The sequence below is a fragment of the Barbus barbus genome (assembly GCF_936440315.1).
Source record: "Barbus barbus genome assembly, chromosome: 4".
NCBI classification, from domain to species: Eukaryota; Metazoa; Chordata; class Actinopteri; order Cypriniformes; family Cyprinidae; genus Barbus; species Barbus barbus.
Window position 1 is genome coordinate 11,113,846 of NC_136732.1, and position 25,719 is coordinate 11,139,564.

At 37.0% G+C, this 25,719-nt stretch overlaps 1 protein-coding gene across 1 annotated transcript in view; it reads right to left on the reverse strand.

The window, feature by feature from the left end:
- The window catches only part of LOC306861509 (BAR/IMD domain-containing adapter protein 2-like 1), a 70,691-nt gene that overhangs the window by 30,271 nt on the left and 14,701 nt on the right, over positions 1 to 25,719 (reverse strand). The window contains exons 4-6 of the mRNA XM_079403797.1: positions 13,270 to 13,331; positions 7,385 to 7,456; positions 5,505 to 5,639 (exon numbers count right to left, since the gene is read on the reverse strand). Coding sequence (XP_079259923.1) covers positions 5,505 to 5,639; positions 7,385 to 7,456; positions 13,270 to 13,331 — 269 coding nt within the window. The remainder of the gene's footprint in view (positions 1 to 5,504; positions 5,640 to 7,384; positions 7,457 to 13,269; positions 13,332 to 25,719) is intronic.

Sequence of the window (25,719 nt, forward strand, 5' to 3'; positions counted from 1 at the left end):
AGCGGCCATGCTGTCTTCATAACCATCATAACCTCATCCGTGAATAATTTTAACAGCAACACACCACACAACCGATTCCAATACAGCCTGACATGAACATAAACCAATACATGCTAAATGAACAACATGATACTCTAATAAGCATAAAAACATGTAGTCAACATATTGGAAAGTATAGTATAAAATATTGGAAAGAAATCAAGGCTGCATTTATTTGATTAGAAATACAGAAAAGACAGTAATATTGTGAAAAAAAATATTACTTTAAAATAATGGTTTTCTAGTTTAATAGACTTTAAAATAGAATTAATTTCTGTGATGCAAATCTGAATTTTCATCAGCCATTACTCCAGTCTTCAGTGTTACATGATCCTTCAATAATCATTCAAATATGCTGATCTATTATCAATGTTGTTCTGCTTAATCATTTTTGGAACCCGTGATATTTTATTTTCAGGATTATTTAATGAATAAATGATAAAAAGAACAGCATTTATTTAAAATAGAAATAACAGAAATCTATTATTTTAAATTATAAAACTATTTCACACTTTGAATTTACCAAAAGTTACAGCAAAGACTATTTTTAAAACTTTTATTTTATTTTTTTTATAAATGCTGTTCTTTTGAACTTTAAAAGAATCTTGAAAAAAATGTTTCCACAAAATATTAAGCAGCATGTTTTCAACATTGATATAAATAAAAAAACATTCTTGAGCAGCAAATCAGCATATCAGACTGATTTCTAAAGGATCATGTGACACTGAAGACTGGAGTAATGTCTTGCCGATAAGAGGAATGGGTTAACTCGCATGTGCTCAGGGTGTGCTAGTGATTAGATCACGTCAGCAGTGTGGCTCATTCTTGAAGTAAAGTTTTGTCTGAATGACGATTAGATTCACTATAGAGTCTGGGAATGTGTCGTCACAGCGGCAATGCATTCTGGGAATTTAGGTAACGGGAGCTACCGCGGAGACTGGATAATATAGTGAATATAGACGTTGATATTATTTAATGTTTCTATTATTCTACTTAAGATCGCGTTGGAGTGGTTAAGGCTCACTTTACATCATTTGCCAAAGCCCTTTGCACGGCCGGTGTGAAAAACATGCTTTTTTCAGCCTTAGAAAGCAGAAGTATTTCCTGCAGACATTAATAGATGCCATAGCCCTGCATAAAATACCTCTGTTTTTGATTAACGCTATGTTGATACAGTAAGTGTTAATCATTCCAATGCAATCTTAAGTTGAATCACATAAACATAAAATAATAGCCTATAAAATGTCTACATTCACTACGGAACTCGGATGAAAGTTAAACTGAAACTCGGTAACAACTCAAATAAGATATGACTTAATAATTGATCTCTGTAGATTTAATATATACAGTGATTTGCATTAAACTGTAGGCACTCACACTACAAATAAAAGAAAATCATATGGAAATTTCTTTGGCAGCTCTTTGTCACTTACCGTAAGTTCTGTTACCTCTATAATAGCTTAACTCTTTACATTGAGCAGATTTACTGGGCAATATTGTGATATATAACAATGCTAAACGATCCACTGTTTAAGATCTAGCTATGTATTCTCCCCTTTAAAAAAATAGGCATGGTTTTGCTACTCTAACCAAAGTGTTTTAGCAGTTAGCCTATATCAGTACCACTGTAGTGAAGGAGACTGAATATTTGCAGCCTTTCAGACAAACCACGGAGAGATTTTTTTATTTAAAAGAGATTTAAATATTTGTCCGTTTTATTCTAAGAGTATGCAAGATGGTTTTCAAAAATTATTAATAGTAAATGGTCGGCTTTTTTCTGTGGTCATTTGCGTGCGTTTACACTGTACGCTCATGAGCGTGACCTAAAACATGGCGGAATTCAACGCGGCGTGACGTAGATTCCCATTCTCTATTTTGGATCCTGCATTAAATCTGTGAAAGCACATACAGAATGACGCGTTCGGTGTGTGATAGCGTGACCAGTAATAGCACATGCAGCAACAGCAGCGGCAGCCGCCCCCAGGTCCTAACGCCCGTTCGGTAAGGAGTTTTAATCTGTTGGGGGCGCTGTTGGCTTACTTCTAATTAAATTAAAAGTAAAATAGACTACAAAAATAACATTTAGACTGTTTCTGATCAAGTAAATCAATAACTGATGTCATAAAATAATGAGTATGTTTTGATGTAATGGTCAGAAGCTAGCTTAAATGGGGACAAAAATAAAAAATACAAATCACAAACATGACACTTGTAAATTAAATAATGTTATATATACTGATTTATTCATTAATGTGTAATGCGTTTTATTTTTTAAACAAATCATGAGCTCTAAAAGATTTTCAGAATTTTTACAACTCTTGTTTTAGATCATCTACAAATGATAAATCTTAAAATAAAATGTTTGTTAACACTGCATCTTTCTGGGGGAAAAAATGAAGCGATTGATAGTTTATTTATAGTTATTTTCAAAGCTTCAATGTACTGTTAAGAAAACCTTCATTATTTTTATTTAATTCTAATAAATAAGTTCTTGTTAAAAACTATCCAAAATGAAAAATAGTTTGCTTATAATTTCTGCACAGGAGAGACTTGGTGTTGTTTCCAAACAAAAGGAAATATATCGGTATCGGACAAAATGAGTTGGAAAATATCGGCATATCGGATATCGGCAGAAATCCAATATCATGCATCCCTACTTCAAACTATTCAAATCTTTCAGTATTGTATATAATAAACATATTTCTAATCGACACTTCTTTAAACTTGTCAAAATCAACGCAATTAAAAACAAAAAACAAACCAGTGAAACTACAATATCAAAAAGCCGTTTAACCTTTCTCAGATTAAACGGGGAGTTAATTTGGTGTGAAATGACACCAAAAGCTTGTCGAGATCAGCAGAGACTGATTACGAGGAACACGGGAGCGGTAAAATGTCAGGATGTCAATGATGTGCTGTCAGGAACAAAAGGGAATAGGTATGTCTCTTATCGCAGACACCGCCGTGACTGACACCTCCATCCATCATCGGCAGGTGAGAAAGAGAGGCAGAGAGTAATCTGTCAGTAAATTCCACAGTGAGGTGAGACATTAGCCATCAGGGTGCAAACACACAGAGAAAAGCAATCAATCTCCACAGGCTACCCTGATGAACAGTCTGTATGCAGAGAGTCATAACCATGAGATGGTTATTATGAATAAACGCGCCTGTCGTTTTCGGATCAGAAGATTAGGCTCGGATTTCATGTACAGTTGTTTGCTAGCGGACTTTATTTATACAGAGATGGATCCACCACAACAGAAGAAAGTTTATGGAGGTCCTTGTGTTTGTGTGAGGTTTCACCCCCATTCAATATTACAAGACATATGTTGCATATGAACACAAGCCTGCATCTGATAACGTCAAGTGATAGATATTCAACTATGTGGCAGGATGGATTTACAACACACTGCTACAATTAAAACAGATCTATAAAGCGAACAATTCCTGCATCCTGATTGGTCAGTACCACATTCCAGAAAGGGCTGATATGATACCAATATTTTATGATGATCTATACCACAGCTAATACACTATTTAATATACACAGAAATATTAACTAATATTTTTGTGATTTTAAATAATATGCCTATAAATTACTACCACTACTACTAATAGTAATTTATTAATATTATTAAATACAAATATACAAATTATTAAAAAAAAAAAAAAAAACTAATATTTCACTGTAAAATAAAAATATGTTAGAAAATAATAACTTTGCTTTACATTACAATTGGAAGATTACAATATTAATATTAATGGCTGTCTTAATTTCTTCAATTTCAAACCTTAAACCATTGAACTTTAATTTTGAAGGAAAACAGCAGGGAGCCCTTAAAGCTTCTCTTCTGTTCATAAGTGCTTCTCATTATAAATATGGTAAGACGGTTGGCGCATGTTGCACATTAACGTATGCCAAACTCAGAGCAGATGCAGAGATGAAGTTTGTGGATCAGCATTTACTGCAAACCAAGCTACTCTGACACTGAAAGCACAGATTAATCGTGCAGCCCTTATAAGGCCTAATGCACAGATTGCATTATTTTGACATACCTTTTTTTGCAAGTTCACTAACTAACTACAACAATGCTTCTATAAGCGGGAAGTTTAAATAAAAAGTGAGTCTGACCATTCATGCACAACCATATTTTCACAGGGTCTGAATGCTCTTCATGATGTGTGTGGATACAAGCACACAAAAGAAGCCTGCATACGAGTGCCGAATTGAAATAATATAAACACTGTTATCGTTAAATCACTTTAGTATTGACACGGTTCCAAAGTACAGGTACATGTGGCATCCTTGTTCCAACCATAAAATAAATACATACGTTTTAGTTTTTTTAACATCATTTGTAAAAAAATAAATAAATAAAATAAAGTGCGCGATATTACAATTTTTGATTGTGGACAATTAAAATGTCTCTATGATCAGCTTTTGAAGAAATATCGTAGTATTGTGCTGTACAACGCGACATGCATTAACATCAAATGCTAACTCCGCTCTAGAGTTACTCTCACGGGACACTGCACTTGTTCGCAATCACAAAAGTACATTATTTGCATGTGCTTTAAAACCTTGCTGGTTAAACATTATTTTGCGTGCTGTTCTGACATGTGATTTTACAACTGAAGTGCACACACACTAAAAAGCCCGTCAAACAGCACCTGATTACTGGACTAAGTTATCCTTCATGTCTGATTGCGATTATACTGTCAAAACATATACATATAAGCACAGTTGGTTAAGTCTAAAGTAAAAGTAAACAGTTGACTGTATATTAGATGCATGCAGGTCTTAAAGTGACAGCAGACTAAAAGCACTAAACATGCTTTCGTCACTCCAAAATTAAAATTCTGTCATTATTTACTCACTCTCAGCTTGTCCCAAACCTGTATTAATTTCTTTCTTGTGCTGAACAAAAAATAAGATATTTTGAAGAATGTGGGCAACCAAACAGTTATTGGTCCCATTGTCTTCAATAGTAGAAAAAAAAAGGACTATGGAAGTTAAAGGGGACCAGCAGCTGTTTGGTTACCCACATTCTTCAACAGAAGAAATAAAGTAATCCTGGTTTAAAACAACTTTAGAGCGAGTAAATGATTTAAACGATGATTCTGGATGATTTAGTGTTTTATTTTTATATTTGTTCATTCAATTTCTTGAATGCTCCTGCTAAATACACCTACTGTACCTGAAAAATAAAGCACTGTTTGTTTTGTTTATATATTATGTGTATTCATAATGTGTATCTTTGTTCTTATTTTTTAATAACAAAGATAAAATAAATGACAAAGACTTATCTTTGGCCTACATGTCTGCCATTCATTTTTTATTTTATATTCTGTTACCTTGTAAGACTTTGCTTTTAAAATTGTTTTGTATTATAAACAGATTTTTTTTTAAACTGTAAATAAAAGCATGTGTAGGCATATACAGTGTGTGGCTCAAACCCACATACCTCATTCTCTTTACTCCCATACTTCGAAGCATTCTTTCCTTGACTTTTCCTTCGCAGTTTCTTCAGGTCTGACTGCGATCTCTCCAGCGAGTCCTGCTTCATCTTGTGTTCAGTCTGATATCTCTTAAACGTGGCCTGTGTATAGACAGTATTCGATCAGTGACATGGAGTCATGTCCATACATGCACAGTGTATCAGTGCAGAGATGAGTTCCACTGACTTCTGTGTTAGATGTAGACAGGAAACACATAAGTGTGACATGAGTCTGATTTACACTTCCCATCTCTAAAGATAACGCCATTTTAGGCACATTTCCCAGTCTGTAAAGAATCATATGCGGACACCAGCATTGGGAACGAAGTGATGACACAACTGACTAAATGTTTCAGTGGCATGACAGTAGTCGTTTTCAAAATAATCAAGCTTTTCCTGTTAGCAGCATTGCAGCGTGACATTACGTTATATATCACTGTTGTTTTTTAGGTGACATCGTAATGCCCACATAGCCTTAGCCTTATAACTGAGAATTCAGAGGCAACAATCAAATGCAAATATGTCCCCCTCCCTCTAGGACTGGGAAGTCTGATTCATTTTTGCAAATGAGGCCAGAACAAAAGAAACAATTCACATATTTGTTACCACAAGTGTTCCTCAAAGACCCTGCAGGGCATTTCACATGATTTGTTGTTAACAACAACAACAAACAAACAAATAAAAAATAAATTAAAAAAGACATAATTACCACTGTTTTCAATTTAGTTTGTATAAATTAAGATGTTCTTAACAACAGTTGCAATTAATATAAATGTATCTGTTTAAGTTTGACGTACTTAAGATTTTTTTCTTAAATTCAAATGGTATTTTCCCCTTCAGTAGCATTTCGACGTGGTTAGTTTAATTAGCCGTCAACCAATATATCGACACATAAATTTACATATACACATACATTCATACACAGAATACTGTTGACAAATATGATGGAGGGCAACAACTCCATCCATGCAGTTATGCCCTAAAATTCAAGATATTGGGGCAAAAAAATGCCTCTGAGTTTGTCTCGTATTTATTTTTTTCCCTCAGTTTTTGTCATATCACAATAAGCAATATCACACGAGCAGCGAGAGCTATATCAGTTATATTTAAAAAGCAATAGTCTGTTTTTGCACAATTTTGCCAACAAAAACATGATCAATTAAGCCACGGCAGAACTTGTGCGTCTCCGAGCAACACAGCGGTGTTTAGTTTTGAACGAATCGAGTAAACCAATGATTTAATGGCTCATTCATAAAGAGAGCCGTTTAGTTATTTTCTGAAAGAATCAGCCGATTGAACGAATTGAATGAATGAATGACTCAAAGACATTTACCTCCACTTGCTGGCAGTTTTAGTTTCTTATTTAGAGTATCATTTCATTAAAAAAACAAGCATTAAAGGGATAGTTCACCCCAAAAAATAATAATTCTGTCATCAATTACTCATGTCATTTCAAACCTGTATGACTATTTTTCACAACATAAAAAGGTATTTAGAAGACTGTTGGTAACAAAGCTGTTCTGGTTACCATTCATTGTGTGAACAAAAATAACATTATAAATGTCTTTACTGTCACTTTTGATCAGTTTAACGCATCCTTGCTGAACAAAAGCATTAATTTCTTTTAAAAAAATATATACTGACAACAAACTTTTAAACGGTAGTGTGTATCGTTCAAGTTTAGTACTTCTGTTGCAACTTGCAAATGAGATCCAAAATAATTACCACTTAACCCCTTACATTTTCTTTAATGTAGTTATTTTAATGATTAATTTAATGTAGTTTTTTAATGTAGTATCTTCCCTATAAGCGGCTTTCCCATCAATAATGAACATACAGCAGCTCACCGTCATGTATTTCACATCCATGTCAGTTTTCTTCTCCAACTCTCCAATAATCTCCCGATGAAACCGTCTGAACTGTGGAGACACAGAGAAAAACAAAGACACATACTGAGTGTGCTGGTGAGAGGCCTACATTGACAAAACACATACAAGAACAGAAAACGAGGTAACCGGTTGTTTACAGTTGTTGTATAAGCTAAAGTGCTTATAGAGGGGATGAGTCACAGACAAACAGAGGGATACCCACACACCAACACACACTAACTAACCCATCAACCTAATGCACGAGGGCGCTTACATCAATACCTCATCACGGCTACAAGTGCACCCACCTACCCCTCTCCCTCACTGATCTGTTTTGCCACTTTTTAAGTGAGATCCCGCACTCCCAGCGTTTGCCTACACTTCCTGACACGTCTTCATTAATGCATGTCTTCATTCAGAAAAAAGCTTAATTTGTTACAGCCATCAAATGAGGAATCGCTGTTGTGTTTTAGATGTGTCTGCACTATAGTCAAGAAGACATTCTTGTTTCATCATTTCATAGATCTACAGGTTCTGGGTACAATGTAGGCTAGCATAGTAGAAATGCACCCGTAAATGTCATAGTGTGTAAAGCTTCGATTAATCACATGATCCAACCGCCGACGTATTATCCCAGCCCTAATAACAAAAAATCTGAAGAATCTGTGCTGCAGGACATTAGTATGAAACCAACCAATGATCAGAGTCGATTTTGCCCTGTCAATAAATACAAGATGGAAGCAAGTGTCTTAAAATCTCAAGCAGGGAAGAAAATGTCTCTATATTGGTTGACAGCGGATGTGCTATTTGAAGTATGAAAAACAAAACTTATTCAAATTTTGAATAAATTGTGCACAAAGCAGCAGTGCAACATTATCAGAACGCACCCATCCCATTATAATCACTGAAGCCGTCACCGTAGATTTACAGTTTCACACAACAGTTTGAGTCCTGAGGTTCAGAGCTCACTGCACAGACTTCTGGACTCTGGACGTGAATGTTATCGTCAAAATCAATAATCAATAAAGCTGACTAGACTAGAAGATAAAGTATATACTGTCTTGCCTGTAATGGGTTTAGGTTTGTCAAGTAACTTGCTTGCAGTGTAGGGGTGTTGAAATTAATTATTGCATCGACATAGATGATTCTGCATCGATGCCGTAATAGACCATAATTGATTTTAGTCATTGATGTCATTCGCATATGCGCTTGTCACGCGAGTTTTAAAAATGCACTCTCTATTTTAAAATCTGAGCTTGGCTTTTTCCCTGCATATGGCACGTGTGTGCGATCGAGACAAACGCGGCGGGCTTCATTACACAGAATATGCGCTGTGAGACGTGTACATTGCTTGACAGTGCTTCCACTTGCTGTTATTTTAGTCTTTTACTTTAGATGTGCTTTCATTTCTGCCGTTTGGAATGCAGTACGTATTAAATGCACGAAACTCACATACTGACAGACTTTCACATGCGCTTTGTGTTTGTTTGTCCTGAAGCTCGTGGCTGCGGTTAAATAGTGCACTTGCATCTACTTTTATGACACAAAATTTATGTAAACAGTAGGGTGCAACGGAGACGATCCATGATCCGTATGGATCAGTCCCCACGGTTCGGCACGCATTATTGTAGCGTTATTTAATTTGAACTTTTATTTACAACTGATCAACGCACATACAGATGAGATACAGTAAGATCAAACGTGCGTGTGTGACACGCTAGAACCAGTGTAATATAAGCACTTGCAATTTATACAATCGAATATTAATTGGATTTGAATTGAGCAAGAGCTTTGCTATATTCATTTTAGTATCAATGATATTAAGGGAACTGACACGCTGCCAATTGCTAATATGAAGCAGCCGAGAGAGTAAGATTTATATTTAATGCTTTTTCTTTGGCGGAGTCTGAAATCTGAAAACAATCTGAGAGAGAGAGAGAAATAATAACGTGATTTTGAATATTACTTTGACTGTTAGAATAACACTTTACAATAAAGCAACATTTGTTGCATTAATCGCACAACTTCTGTTGTATTTGTTTTTTTTTTTCAAACTCAGTCAAAATTTAACCTATGTTCCCAGTAGGTTTTTTTTGTTACATTTTGAGACATTTTGTTTGCACTGAAAATATAAGATTTTAATATATTTTCATCTCATTACTTCAGTTAGCCTATATAATTTTTTTTCCAACATCAAAATGTAACCCATGTTCCCTGTAGGTTTTTGTTAGTTTGACAAAAGGTATTAAGATATGAATCTGTTTTTATTATTATTAATAATAAAATGGTTTTAAATGCACTTATCTTTTGAGGCTGGTTATTTATGTTTATTTATTTATTTATAAATGGTCATTTAGTTCAGTTAGAGAACAGACATTACAATTAAAACTGAACGCGACTGCTCAATGCAGCACACCGAACGAACAACAGTCACGCATCACAGATCAGATTTCATTTATCACGTGAGGAGAATGCCGAAAGCTATTTACAAGCTATTTAAGCAAAGGAAAGTGAGGGAAAGTGGGAAAACTGACACGCCCCCCTCCACCACGGTGTTACCGGTATTACCGGTGTTATCACGTGTCGAATAACCGGTGGGAAAATTTCCTCACCGTCACAATCTTAATGCACACAAGAAACTGTTTTGTGCCCTCAAGAAACTATTAACATGTGCATGGTAATGTTTTGCATGCTTACGCATTATAATTTCTAGTTTTATAAAACCTATTTCCTTTGTGCATCTTACTACGAGTAAAACGAGAGCATGGATGCACATGAATTAAGATCTACCTGCTCAAAATTCAGCTTTTCTTATGGCAGTACCTCTAATATCAAGGCCTAATGTCCAATTTAACACATCCTCTGTGGTGGTGGAGAAACCATGACATGAAATGGGCTGATGGCATGCAATTTGCCAAGTTCAAGGGTCTATAAAAAAGACTGGTACTGTAAAAAAGTGTTTAAGATTTGGCTTTCATTGGGGCTGTATGCCATATTTCAAGGCTGTAGGTAACGCATAGTCTGTGGCGGCCAAGAAACCACACTGCGAAATGGGCTGATGGCACAACAGGTGGCTCAGTGTGCATTGTCCTATATGCTAAATTTAATGGTTCATTGTGCGCACATAAAAGTCTGTATATTTTTTATTTTTGCAAAGGTCCTTGAGGTTATGTAATACGGTGCAAAGAATATAGTGTGAAGAAACCCAAAATGCTTCTAACCTGCATTTTGCATAAGAAAGAAGTGCACCTTGAATTCATTCAGTCCTTTTTGGCGATCACTAAAGAATCACTACCATGAAACCTCACTTCTTGTACGATAAATTGATTTTCATTAAATTCTTAATTTTCTATTAAAAAAACAAAAACAAAAAAAAATAGGGTCAAATAGGGTCAAAAGTCTGGAAACACAAATATTTTTCCATACTCTGCTTTCTTTTTTCCATACTTTTCCAGACCCTGAAGGAACCCTGCAGAGAATAAAATAATTAAAATACTATGTAGCAAAAACAAAACAAAAAAACAAAGTTTTTTCATTCAGGTCAATTACTGTCATGACAGAGCAACCATCTGAACAATCATATTAAGCAAGTTAGATTTTATAAACATGTTTAGAGCAGCTACTTGAAAATAATTTTTTTTTGGGGTAAACAAACATTGTTTTTACCATTTTGCAGTCACCCGACTGAGATGTTCATTCATTCCTTATTCTGTTTGTGCCAGAAAAACACAGTGGTGATTACGTTATAAGTTATTTGCATTTAATTATACCAGCAAAGTGGACAGAGGCATCATAACAACGAGGGGCCTCATTGAAGACAGGATGATCTGAATGAATCCTAAATGAAATCGGTTTATCATATAAAAAGTAATCATATTTAGGGCTGCAACAACTAATCAATAAAAATCGATTATTATCGATAATGAAAATCATCGACAACGATTCTCATTATCGATTAGTCGGGTCTGCACACAGTGCATGTACAACTTCAGCCAGTCGCGTCAAATTACAGCACTGAATAACGCATTTCTATAGACAAAATGCATCTAAAAAAAATAGTGCAATAGTGCAGGAAACAGAATGAGATGCTGCAGAAGAAGTACGTGACCCAAGCTGCCCAAAACATGAGAATTCTTTATTATAAGCTAATGGCTTGCCATGTCAGGTGCTTTGAGAGATGCGTGTGAGTCCTCAACGCAAAAACGTTCTGTTTACAGTCATATCCTTATCTATAAATGTTACAAATTCACGCGAGTATTTCCAGTTTTGCATAAAAGTCTGTCCCGACAGTCTGTGTTAAGTTTAAATCTTTACTGAATGAGCTCCGGCGCGGCAGACAGACGGAACACAGTAGAGAGAGAGAATTAATATTCAGCGCAAACAACATTCGTTGTAATGAAATATCCGTTGTTGAACGTTAAATTTAGGTTTAAAAGACAACATGTAGTGCACGTATTTAATCAGAGTAGGAACTGTAAGGGATAACAGCGTGTCTGAATATAAATGTCATACGCTTCATAGTCGCCTTTCATAGGATAAAGAAATTACAGTACGTGATCAAAAAGTGAACACGTGTTCCTGCAGAACATTACTCTTACCTGTTGGTTAACACGAGTATGTTTATATTCGTCTTTATTATCTGTAGTATTCTTTTAATGTAGAGAGTTAATTAAACTATGTTCACTATATAGCCTACAGTGCTTAAATTTATTAAAACTAATTTATGTAAGGTTTTTACCAAATAATGTAAGGTTTGTGCCACTGCTGCTCTAAACTAACAGTATTACAGATTCCGAAAATATTTGTGTTTTGACCTAATGATGGCTTGCTTCACTGATAGCGACAGCTCTTTGGATCTCATCTTGACAGTTGACGGCAACAGATTCCAAATGCAAATAGCACACTTGAAATGAACTCTGGACCGTTTATCTGCTCATTGTAATTGGGATAATGAGGGAATAACACACACCTGGCCATGGAACAGCTGAGAAGCCAATTGTCCCATTACTTTTGGTCCCTTAACAAGTGGGAGGCACATATGCAAACTGTTGTAATTCCTACACCGTTCACCTGATTTGGATGTAAATACCCTCAAATTAAAGCTGACAGTCTGCAGTTAAAGCACATCTTGTTCGTTTCATTTGAAATCCATTGGGGTGGTGTATAGAGCCAAAAATGTTAGAATTGTGTCGATGTCCCAATATTTATGGATCTGACTGTATAAAAAGGCTTTGGGTTTGGAATGGGAGAGTAAATGATCACAAATTTCATTTTTGGGTGAACTATCCCTTTAAGTCATACTATATAGGCTATCTTAAGCACTTATAATTATGCTAGTGTACTAAAACCAACATTTGTTAGTATATGTTTTAGACCTTACTGTTGTCAAACAAGCATAGATTCACAATATTGGCAATTACATTAGCTACATTCAGGAATGCTCACGGGTTATCAGGTTTGTGAAAATGATATCAGATTTGACTGAAGCTATTTAAACATGGCCGGTCTTCTGTTTTGTGTCCTGTTTTTTCACAGATCAGCAGCTGCACCAGCAGGAACGGCCGCGTCATCATGTGGCGCTGGGATTAGGTGCATCAACAGGCATGTTCAAACCTGCTCTGATAAAAACACTACAATCTAACATGCAGTAGGTGTGTCTGCTGTATTCCTCTACCCTTTCCTGTTGTTTACACTAATAAGACTGTCTATGGGAGAGAGTCCATAAAGTTTATGGTAAATAGGATGTTTGATATGCGATTAAATTGCAGATGGCGATCTCTTGCTTGGGTGTGTTTGAGTGTGCTTTCGGTCAGCCTAAGAATGCGTTTACAGCAAGAAACAAACACACAGATAAAAACACTCACGTTCTCCTCCAGTTCTATGTTGACTTTCCGATGAACGTCGGAGATCTCCGTCAGGACGACCCCTAAGGACAGAGAAAAACACTTATCAGCCTCTCAAACCAATAAAAAAGGCTATTAACACGTCCATTGTTTTTAAATCTAATAATCTGCAGAATTCCCCCGTCTAATAAACCCCCACGGCCTTGTTTTCCAAGAACAGTCCTCCCTCAAAGCGGCTACTGTAATTAAAACATACTGTGCACGGATATTTCTCCCAGCATGCTCCTACCCGCTGTAATCAAACGGGGATTAAAATGCAAAACCTACGGCATAAATCATAGCACTTTATATAAAGGATCCGCCCACCACGCACTTATTCAACACTTATTTGAGAGGCAATTCTCAAACATCCTTAGAATTGCATTTGATTGTTGGTCAGAGAGAAGGACGGACAGACAGCGAATTCTTGCTCGAATTAGTTCTCTCTGGCGTCTGCGAAGAGATTTTATCCCTGCCCTAGAGATTGATGCGTGTAGATGTGGAAGAAAAGAAGAGAGTTTTCCATAGAAACAATAATGCGATCTCTCGGACTCGCTCTGTCACTCTCTTCAGTCCTCTGTTCACATGACTTCTTGGGTCACTCTTCCTTAGTACCAAACACAACATGTTAACTAATGTCTGTAAATGGAGAGACAAAAGCATAGTAACTTTAACAGAGAATGTAGTGAATCGAACTTGACAAATTCACAACAAAATAAATAGTCTTTAAAATGATCAGTCTTCATAAAACTTTGGATTATACTGCATGTGCATACCGTGAAGACTGGGATGCACTAATGATAAAACTCTGATAGGAGTAAAAATAAAATAAAACTGATAATAGAACTGTCTGATAAGCTGACAAATAAATACATGTTATGGCCGATTACCAATATTAAAGGAATTGTTCATAGTTGCTTTATGTATGCTTGTTGATCAATGCTTATATGCGAATAAAATATTAAATTAAATCTGTTTATCATATTAAGCAATCCGGTCTCTTCAGAGGACTTGGATTTGGTTTAAGATCTGATCATGCAATTTTTTTATTGATTTTTATTTTTTTTTGGGGCATGGACTTTCAATAAACATCTGAGTTTACAATGGCATGAGGGTGAGTCTATGATTAAAAAAAATAAATAAATAAATAAAAATAAAAAACCTTTATTCTATACTACTGTGTCTAATTAAATCATTTTAAATGCTACCAATTAATTTTTTTTTTAAATGCTTTAACAGATTTCATTTAAATGCAAAAATAAAGATAAGCATGAATAAATAAATATCTAATATCCACCAAAATAAAAAAAATAGAAACAAAAGAAAGAAAAGTCTCTATTATGGGCTGATAACTGTTATGGTAATCATATAGTATGCATCCTTCTGGCTTGTTGTGGCCAATTTGAGGTCTGACAATAGTTGTCTTGAAAACAAATGTTGATTATTTTTTTTTTAATTTTAAATAAAACCTGTATTTTGCTGAGGGTGGCCATGGTGCTTTTGAGGAGGAATTTAAAGACAATATGTTGGAAAGGGTTTTAGCATACCGAGAGGTACTGGAGTGTAACATTAAAGCACACACTGCATGGCGTACTGCTAGAATGACTGATATGGATGTGAATTTCTATACTCCTTTTATGTTTCTTTGAAAGAATCTACTAAAATATATCAAAGACAAAACACCTACTAGATAAACTAACCTCACTAACCAATTAATGGACCATACTGATGTCAGCGGTCTCCATCAAAAGCTGCAGCCCCAGCCATGTGTAGGAACATGTAGTGTTAAACAGACCGTGTTGTGAAACTCAGCCTCTGAGAAAAATAAAAAGTCAAGGTGAGGCCATGTGAAAGATGAGGGGCGGGGGCAGAGATCCAGAACATTAAGCCACCCTTGGCCCCGAGTCACAAGGCCACATGAGAGCAGCAGGTGTGGGTTCCCTCCTCTGCCTCAGCTGACCCACTTTAATTTTATCTGCTCTCTGACCCTGATTCAGCCCGCATGTCTTATCAGCTCCACTCGAGACATGTGAGTTTGTTTATGTGTGCCTGCAGCAATGCCATAAAAGAAAGATTAGGCCAAGCAAAGTGTAAACCATCCTATCCGGAGCCATGTCTCTGGACAATTACTGGCCCAGTGTTCAGTGGACTGCTGTAAACAGTTCTCTGTGATTTTATTGCTCACTCAAAAATACTGTTAGTATTGTCCTTTAATAAAGAACAAATGCAATTTGAGGTTGAAGCCAAGGCCTGGCTTGGGCACTGATATATATATATATATATATATATATATATATATATATATATATATATATATACACACACACACACACCTTTATTTAACCAGGAAAAGAATCAATGAGATTAAAATCTCTTTTCCAGGAGTGTCCTGGCCAAGATAGGCAGCCGAGTTTGCATATACAAATAAACAACATAGTTACGACAAACATTCAAAAACAACATATAACCAGTTAAAAACAATTACACACTGTTAAGTTGCTCTCTAGATTACATAGCAAGGACTTAAAATAATTATAAGACACCAAGTTTTGTAACTTCATCTCCTTTTGGAGAAGGTTCCAATCGGAGGCGGCAGCATATTTAAAAGAGGTTTTACCAAGCTCAGTTCTGACAAAGGGCACACAGAGATTATAATTTGATTGAGAACGTAATGAATGATTTCCAAACAAAGTCCTTCGTATAAAACAACAGAGATAATTTGGCAAATGACCCAAAATTGCCTTATATATCAACAAGTGCCAATGCATTTTTCTCTGAATTCTCAAAATATATTTTTTTAAAGAATAAGTGCATTTAATAATAATAAAAAAAACATTTTAATATAATATAGTTGCATAACATAACATTTACTCATTACATTTACCAGTTTAATTTTTGTCCCTTCATAGAAAAAAAAATTTGGGCACCTCTGATCTAAAATATTGAAGTCGTCATCGGATTGGTTGAATTATACAGGATTTCCGAGAGACGCGCGTCACGTTCTTTAACAAAGATGCAGTGACGCCAAACCCTCTCATGTTAGAAGAAAGCCATCGTGTTTACAACTGTGATGATGAACGCTTATCAGGATCAACTACACGCTGTATTTTCAAAAGAATGTGAAATTTTAAGTTTGCGGCATATCATTTTTTAGAAGTCTGTTATTGTGGCGACATTTCCATGCCCGGAAACATGAGGCACAAAATGAAACGTGATAGCTTTCTTTACCCGCCAGTCATATGACCTCTTGGGTGGGCCTTGGCCATTCAAAGCGGCCAAGGTTCCCAGACCTTCTGCCATCAGTCTGAAGGTCTAGCTACATGAGACTAGTCTTAAAGGGTAATTTTTTTTTTTTTAAATTAAAAGAAAACAAGTAGACAACAGAATAGAGAGTGCAAGCGTTAGAGGGTCATATACACCAAAGTGTCCTAATAATTAAAAAGAAAGGCGCTTTAAACCAATTATTTCTGAGACTTTTAATTAAGGATTTTGACTGCACTCACAGAAAGACATTTCCAGCAATATTAAAAAACGGAGTAAAATCTTCTAGCATAACTTTTTCTCAGGTCTGAACGTCATGGTTTTACAATCCACTTGTTGTGCCATAAGGATTACTCTTCTGCTTGTTTCAATTGAGAATACTTCTAAGATTAAAAAAAAATAAAACACTTGTACACTTTGATTTTGGCATGGAGTTAAAAGTTAGTGAGTGTATATTAGCACCGTTTGTTGTTCGAATTTGACATTTTGATTTGAAACAGTGACGCCTGATGTCAGACTTAAAAAGTGAATTCTATGACATGTCTAGGGTTATACTGATTGTGGGAAATTCTCAAAAAAGTATAAAAGATTAGTTGGTAAATGATAAAACCTCAGCTCAGTATTACTGATTCATGAGGGCTAGAGCTTGTTGGTCAAGCCACCTAAATTTGACTGCGTTAGTCATTGAATACGAACGGCAGGTTGAGCTGTGATGGGAGGGGTGATGCGTTTCCACCCACAGACTTTTATCACAGAAGCTGTAGCTGCCGCTCAGTCAGACACAGAAACTTCCACCGCTAAGAACAAAAGCTGCATGCAGACAATGACTGCAGAGACATAACAGCAACATGATCAGAGCTATAGAATCCATAGTTACTCTGTGATACAATAGATCATAGATAATCCAACGCTTCTGTATTATCAAAAACAACAACAGCAAATATTCCAGCTACAGTGAGCACCAAACAATGAACCGGTGTGTCTGCAGAATTACAACTCACGGCTTTCAACCCCGCCGTTTCTAGATGGATTTACATGAATGCGAACTGATTATAGTAAACAATGAGTACAGGGATAGCAGATCCCACGAGAGGAGAACTTGAGATTGATTTAACAAAGCTAAAAGTCACAAGAGGCTGTGTGCTGCAGTGACTTTTCCATGGTTGCAGGAAGCTGCTAGACTTAAAATAGCATCAACAGCAGTACTAAAATAGAATTTATTAAAAGTACTGATCACAATAAACAATTCTTCCACCAACAGGGCTCCCACACCTTTTAAACAGTGAATATCCATGACTTTTCTGTGACTTATCCATTTCTGATTACGGGATAAGATTTTAACAAATAATTGTATAGACATTGTTGATGCAGATTTCCAAATTAAGGTATGTCTAAAATCTGAGCTCATATTTGTCAGTCAGTTTTCTTTGCAGTGCCGTAGCTTGCTGTTTAAAAAAAAAACAAAAAACAGCAACAACAGCAAAAAAAAAAAAAAAAAGAAAAAGTCTGGGCTGTTGGCAAGCAAATGTTCTCACCTGGTGTGAATAAGCCCATAAACCAACTGTTTCTATTCATTTTTTTCCTCGAAACCAAATTTTAGCAATCTGTGACTGGGCCTTAAATAAATAGTTCACTCAAGAAAAAAAATTAATAAAATAAAACAATAAATTATTACCAATAAATAATATGAATAATAATGGAGATATTTTTAATGAACACCCGCACACATTTGATCTTCCACTGACTATAGTTGATGAGCTCTGTGTGTGTGTTGATCAATGTTTATATGTGGAAAAAGCCTTAATTAAATCTCTTCATTATATAAAGTAATCGTGAAGACTTAGATTAAACTGTTTGATTCACATGTATCTCTTTTACAATCTTTACATTAAGTTTTTGAAGCAAGCATTCAAGAAAGTCAAAGTTTTGGTGAAATGGACTTTCTATAGAAGGACAAAAAAAAAAAATCTCTCTCAGGTGTCATTACAAATTCTTCATCTTTTGGATTTGGAAAATGGAATGACACAAAGGTGAGTACATTTCATTTCTGGGTGAACTATCCCATTAAATATCCCAGCTTATTCTGGTCTCCTGTTGCTCCTGAAACTAGCAGATCATGCAAGACAAACATTGAAAACAATGCAAACTGACAAAAGTGTAAATTGACTGCCTTAATTATAACATGAACTGAGTTTTTCATTCAAATGAAATGGTTCAACTCAATTTATTCTGAGTTAACCAAAAAATGAGCATTAAACACACATGCAACAATTCCCACACTCTCCAGCCTGAGGCTGCTAATGCAGTGTATGTGTGTTGACTGCTGTCCTGTGGCCAGTCTTGCTAAGCACAGTTCAAACGACACAGGAGACTAAAGGTCACCAGAACATCCTGGTAAAAAGCTTTCTTTGTGGCAACAGTGCGGGAGGGAGAGAGTGTGTGTGTGTCAGGTTCTGACAGTCACTGCTGCTGCTTTCACTGTTACACAAATCATGCAAGAGGGGTGTGGACACCAGAGTCGGAGACACTGTACAAAAGATAAATCAACAATGAGTATAAAAATTAACATCTATTTTTTTTTTTTATGAACACTATACTTTAAAATAAAAAAAAATAAAAAAGGAAAAATTGTTTCATTTAGTTCTGTATTTATTCAGTTTAATGACCCGAAACAGATAGGAAAGGGATAGCCAAAAATCTTGACAACATTTGCTCCAAACCCAAATGCTGTAATCTTTGTGCCTTTAAAAGAGTATTTCTGAATAACCTCTTTGAGATACAACAGTTCATAGTGACCACATCTAGCAGCTCTAAAAAGGACAAAAAAGCACCATACTGAAGTCTTGTTCTAAAGTCACAAAAGACTTTTATGAGGAACAGAAAATCGTTCCTTCTGCTGCAGCTCACCGATGTTATTGTCCATTCCACATTTTCAAATTGGTCTGTCCTCATTTAGCCAAGACACATTAGAATTTGACATCAGTGACGTCAAACCTCTTGTGGTCCATTTCTGCAAACCTGAATCAGGGCTCTAGACTGCGACCAAAATGCGACAAAACTAATTTTTTTGAGAGCGTGAGAGTAAAAATTGACGTTGTCGCACTTGTGCGAGTGCATGGTCTGCACTGCTCCAAAGCGTCTGCTTCATACAGCGCACGCTGCCAGCACATTGTAGCAGAAGTTAGATTTCACTGATCACGTGAAGAGAGGCGCTTTCAGCGCGAGCGTTCGTGGGTAGAGCCTGGTTTATACTCGCTGCATCAGCACGAGCGCGAAGGTGCGAGCAACGGAGGGAGCGCAACAGAGGATTTGGTTTTCAAACTAAAGTAAAAGACGGCTTCTTAAACCAGAGAAGGTGAACATGTTTGTATTCTTGTAGAAAAAAACATGCAAGTTCTGTCAGCGACAGCCAGTTTAGTTTTACTTTTCTTTTTGTTTTCATTTTGAAAAGCTTGTTATCTTTGCTGTTTAGCTCACGTTACGCTATGGAGGCTTTCCTTAATTTTTTTTATATTATTATTATTTGATTCCTCAGTGTTTGCTAAACATTCTGTAATTTATTAGTCAATGCAGCATGTGATGTGTCCTATGCCATGCCTCGTCTTATTCGTTTTCGTTAATAAATGTTCCCTATCTGTCGGTCACTACGAGTTATGTCATGACGACATAGGGAGGGATTTACTTGGAAGCCCCAAACATCTCTGACTTAAGAGAAAACGCCAATGAAAATTGGCTAGTGGATTTTGCATACCTGAGCCACTCCCCGTACATACGGGTATAAAAGGGTGACAGGTGCATCCACTCATCAGATGTTTGCTTCGGAGCCAAGCGGATGAAGACTGTGCTGCTCTCCACAAAGCCTCATCTTTGTTTTGTTCCAGTTGGCGTTACGGTGCAGACAGCAGAGTCCCTTTCACCAGCGATTCCCCTGGGCACTTCAACTGAAAGAGCAAATCTAAAAGAGCAAATCACGGACGATCGCGTCTTTTTCAAGATGCCGTTTCGTCCGTGTCCTCTTGGTTGCGGTCGTTTCCTGTCCGCAGATGACGGACATGATCATTGTCTTCAGTGTCTGGGTCTCCAGCAAGCTGAAGCTGTGTTCGTGGATGACTCATGCGCCTGTTGTGGCCGTATAAGCATGACATCACTGCGATCTCGCCTTTCCTTTCTGTAAGGATTGGCAACTTCTGCCGCCACCCGCCCCGGTCTCTCTGACTCGAGCAGAGGACCGCCGGCTGGCGCTCTGGGAGATCTGAGGGTTACAGTAAGAGCCTCTCCGCCGGGTACGTCCCCACGGACCTCTTACTCCTCACGCAGCGAATGTCCCGTCCGGCTCCCGGATGATTTCACTGGTTCGTCCCACGGGACGCGCAGTATTTCATTCGGTGTGCCTCCGGAGGATAGGATGTCGATTGCAGCATCGGGGGACGGGTTTACGTCCTCTGAGGATGAAGGTGCAGTGGGGCTACCCCCCTCGGGTGTGGTCGCCACCGCTGCACCGGACTCAGAGTTGACGGCCATGCTTGCCCGGGCAGCCGTGAGCATCGGGCTGGAGGTCAACAGACCACCCAGTCCCGAGCCCTCACGGCTGGATGATTGGTTTCTCGGAGCGGAGCGGGGCGCGGCTCACAACCGCGTGTTACTCCAGTGCCTTTCTTCCCGGAGGTGCATGAGGAGCTGACGAAGTCGTGGATGGCCCCTTACACGGCCAGAAGCCGCTCGTCTGTCTAGTCTGAAATTTTCATTGGCGTTTTCTCTTAAGTCAGAGATGTTTGGGGCTTCCAAGTAAATCCCTATGTCATCACGACATAACGTCTCCGTTCCCTCCATCAGGGAACGAGGGTTACGTACGTTATGCAAGCTAGTTTGTCATTGTAACGTACTGTTTTATTGTAGTTGTGCTTTTTAATTAAGCATAACAATGAATCCATTTTTTGATTTAAGCCCGGCTCACACTGTGCGATTTTGGCCACGATTTGTTCGTCTGAGACAAATTTTGAAAATCCTAACATCCTAAAAGATTCCTATAATCCTAGGCTAAAATCGGTTGTCTAGATCGCTGGTTTGACATGTTCACCGACAGCCGATTAATGGCCGTTGCGATCAATTTTTTCCTCCGATTAAATTCTGGCAGTGTCAGAAGATTTCAGACACTTTCCTCAAGTTTCCTGCAGTGTGACATCTCCTACGACGACCGTCAAACCAAAAACCAATAGGAGCACTGAACTTGATGACGCAATTAGCGCGACAACTTCAAACCATTCATTATTTGTAAAAAACAATATATGTACAATGTAAAGTTTACTTAAAGTTTATTTATTAAGGGGCAGGATGTTTAAACTCGAATAACAAAATTACCTCAAGTTCGCTCTGTAGAACTGGAAGTCCATAAAGTCCTCTTTTGCCCAGCCATGACTTGCTCCACACACGTCGTCTTTTTCGTTTTTTGTTTTTTTTTTAACATCAAGGCATGTAATTAATAAAACTAACGCTACACGTTGCTGTTGTTTGCTAGCTACCATTATAGCGAGAGAACGCGGGTCACGTATTGATGACGTAAAACTCCGGACAAGTCTTCTTGAGTACGTCCGTTTTTGTCGCGTCTTGACTGTCGTACAGTCTGACATTAAGACAACTGAGATCCTACAGTCTGACATGGGGATCATGTTCGTACAGTGTGACAAGCAGCAATCGCAAAAGATTATTAAAAATCGCACAGTGTGAGCCTGGCTTTAGTCTTAAAAAGTGAAAGGTGTATAGATATAAGCAAAACAGACAATTATCTTTTCTTGTAAAGAGTGACACCAAGATCATGAATTTGAAAGTGAAAGCAAACAAAGGAATTCCTGTTCACAAAATTTAAATCACAAATAATACTGATGAAAAAGAACGGGTTGAATGTTGAACACTTTCGTTACCATATAACTATAAACTATGATAAAAGTTCATCAGCATGCATTGATTAATCAAATGTTGTATCAAAAATAAATAAATAAAAAATTGCTGCCAAATGATACTGAGAAAGTTAGTCGCACAAGTGCGACCAGTGGCAAGAATGAGTCTAGAGCCCTGTGAATGTGATTCAAATATCTGGTGATGGCAAAGATAACATGACATCTTGGTTATAAAACATGGACTGCTTTTAGGAGCCAGCCAGTCATGGTCATTTGGAAAAGAGCTGCGTGAGGACTCTCCAGAAATTCTCTGTGTTCCACTGGGAAATGACACCATATGAGTTTAACGGCTTGAAGGTATGAACATACAATGACTTTGATTTGTGCTTTAACTAATATTTTACCACAGAAGCTACAGGTGTTTTACACAAAAGGTGGAAATATCAGATTACTCAATCAGAGGGAAAGCAAACACAAGCGGATTGGAGTAATAATGAAAGCAGGGAGTCTCAGAGCCAGTTCATAACTTCCTGTCATTCTGCAGTCTGATTAAAAAAGCAAAACCGGCACAAATAAAATGTGTCAAGAGCAGCCTGATCTCCTGGTTTAGAGACTCATACCCTGATGCACAGTGATGATAAGCAGAGGATCGTGTCACTCGAAACACAGAGGCTGATTTGCATCTCCCCTGGCTGTGGTTCACTCCTGCTTTGTTTGTGTTCTTCCAGAAGAAAAAAAAAAAGAAGAACACGACAGGCAACAGGTGGGGTCATCTGAACCTAAACACTCCTGACAAAGTGAAGAACTATTTGACCCACTACAAGCATTACATAACAAAACAAACAAGAGAAAACCACGTCATGACGGTGGCATTAACACGCTATCTAATAATGAAAATTAAGGATGAGATGAGTGATGTTTATTCTGTGTGATCTCTTAAAACATACACTGTGTAAAAAAACTAAATAAAATGGCAAGAGGTTGAGCTTGACATAAGACTTACATAGCTCAGTAAAAACAGTCTGGGAATTAATGGTGCATTAAATCCTTTGTGTCTTTATATGTTTGTTTTTCCAGTTCTAGGATCATTTAAATGGGTCTAAACAGTATGATCACAAAGCCCAGTGATATGACGAAGGAGAAAGACTGTTTTGAATGAATGCACAGGGTAATATCACAATTCCCCAGGCAGTTATTTTTGAGTACAGAAGCAGCCTGGGGAAATTCAGAGACCATAGGAAAAAGAGCATACAAATTCACTTCTGTCATTCAAGCAAGTGCAATCTGCTTCCCACAAACATGGCTGGATCTTGTCAAAAGCCCAGATACAGGAAGAGGTGGGATTTTGGTTCAGGATATGATATAAGCATTAAGGCTGTAACTAACAATTACTTTGATATTCAATTAACTTTTAATCAGTTAAATGTATGTAAATGCATAATGCTATGCTGTACATTTTGCAAAAGGTTTAAAATTAAAATGTTATAAAGTCAAAGAAAGTACACTACTGTTTGAAAGTCAGTAAGATTTTATTTTTTGAAAGAAATGAGTACCTTTGAGCAAGAATGCATTAAATTAGTCAAAAGTGCTTTAAATGAATTAAATTTGGAAAATAAATATTTATATTAATATGCAATTTCATTTGAAATAAATGCTGTTCATTTGTAAATTTATCGTTGATCACATGAATGCATTCAAACACAACACGTTACTTTAAATTTTACAAATATTTAGCGATGTTAAAGTTCTTACTGTATTTGAGCAAATAAGACTTCTATCAAAAAACATTAGAAAACCTTACTGACCCCAAATGTTTGAATGACAGTTTAAGGTTAAACTGGCAAAAGTCAACTGCATTAACTCCAGGAAACACGCGTCTCATACTAACTATTAATTTAAGAGTGCAGAGTCCACCTTTTATGTTGTTGTTCTGTAACCAGGTCAACATGAGTACAATGGCACTCACGTATCCACTTAATCTGGATGACCCTGATCTGATCACAACATGACCGGTGTAAAAGCAGGTCTTTTTATCCACTAAAGTGCACAGCAAACGAGCAGGAATGCAGCACATGTGTATTCATGCATTACTCAGAATTTCCACAGAACCAGCACACCTCCATGAGAACGCAAGCAGGTATTTGAATGATAATCCATTGAACTCAAAAGCGTAATCTGATGCTCTGCTGTCAGTGAGGCGCTCTGCAGGTCGACACACTCAAATGCCACGACAAAACAAGGTGCCTCCTGCAAACAGCGACAGTGGTGGGACGTCACACCTGTTGGGTTATAGAAGACACAAGAGTCTGAAATCTAAACACAGAGGACACCTGTGTGGTTGTCTTTGGTGGGACTGGTTAAGACCGAAAGCATCTTCGTCTCTCTGACAGCTGACCTAGTGTCAATCTGTCCGTGACTCGCAAGACTATCCGATGTCAGCTCATCTGCCTGAAGGCAGCTCTAGTTTCAGCTCAGCCGAGCACTCAGAGCTCAAGAGGCTCCTCTCGTCAAGAAACACCGGTTACGTGGACCGCGAGGCCTGAGTTTGGTCGTTATCTGCCCAAACAGAGTTTTCGGCTCTTATCGTCTACAGATAGGAAGGGCATTGTGTTATCAACCACTAAGGTCATGTACAAATGTTACGGCCCTCAAAAGAAAAGGTCAAGAAAAGGTTGTCCACACTTAAAAAAAAAAATAAAAAAAAATAAAAAAAATAAAACTATCACTTTGAAGCATGAACGATAAGTGTTCACACCCAGTTCACACTTGCATTTTCAGTGATCTGATCTCAAGTGGGCTACCGTTTCCACCGAGTATTTACATGTTTCAAATGTCTCCTGTGACCATTTGTGTTATCAGTTTTCATTATGACACTCACCTCTTATTTTATCACATTGTAAAATCACAATTTATTACTTTTTTGGCAGCACAATGGAAAAACTAGACAAAAGGAATTATTACATTTTTATTTGCTTACATTTTTAAAGATAATTTAAATAGTCAAAATGTCAAATTAATTCTATTGCCACTTATTTTAAATAATAAAGAATGAAAAAAATAATTAAAAAAAAAATCACGTTACAAAGATTATATATCCTATTTACTCCTGACAGTAAAATAAGCCACTATAAACCTATATAAAGGCCCAGTCATGCAAAGAAAAAAAATAATAAGATGATATACCTTTACATATACAGTATTTGTAAAGCATTGAGACAATTTTAAAGTAAATGTATGTGTTGTCTAAAGTCAATAAAAACTGCATTGTGTATTATAA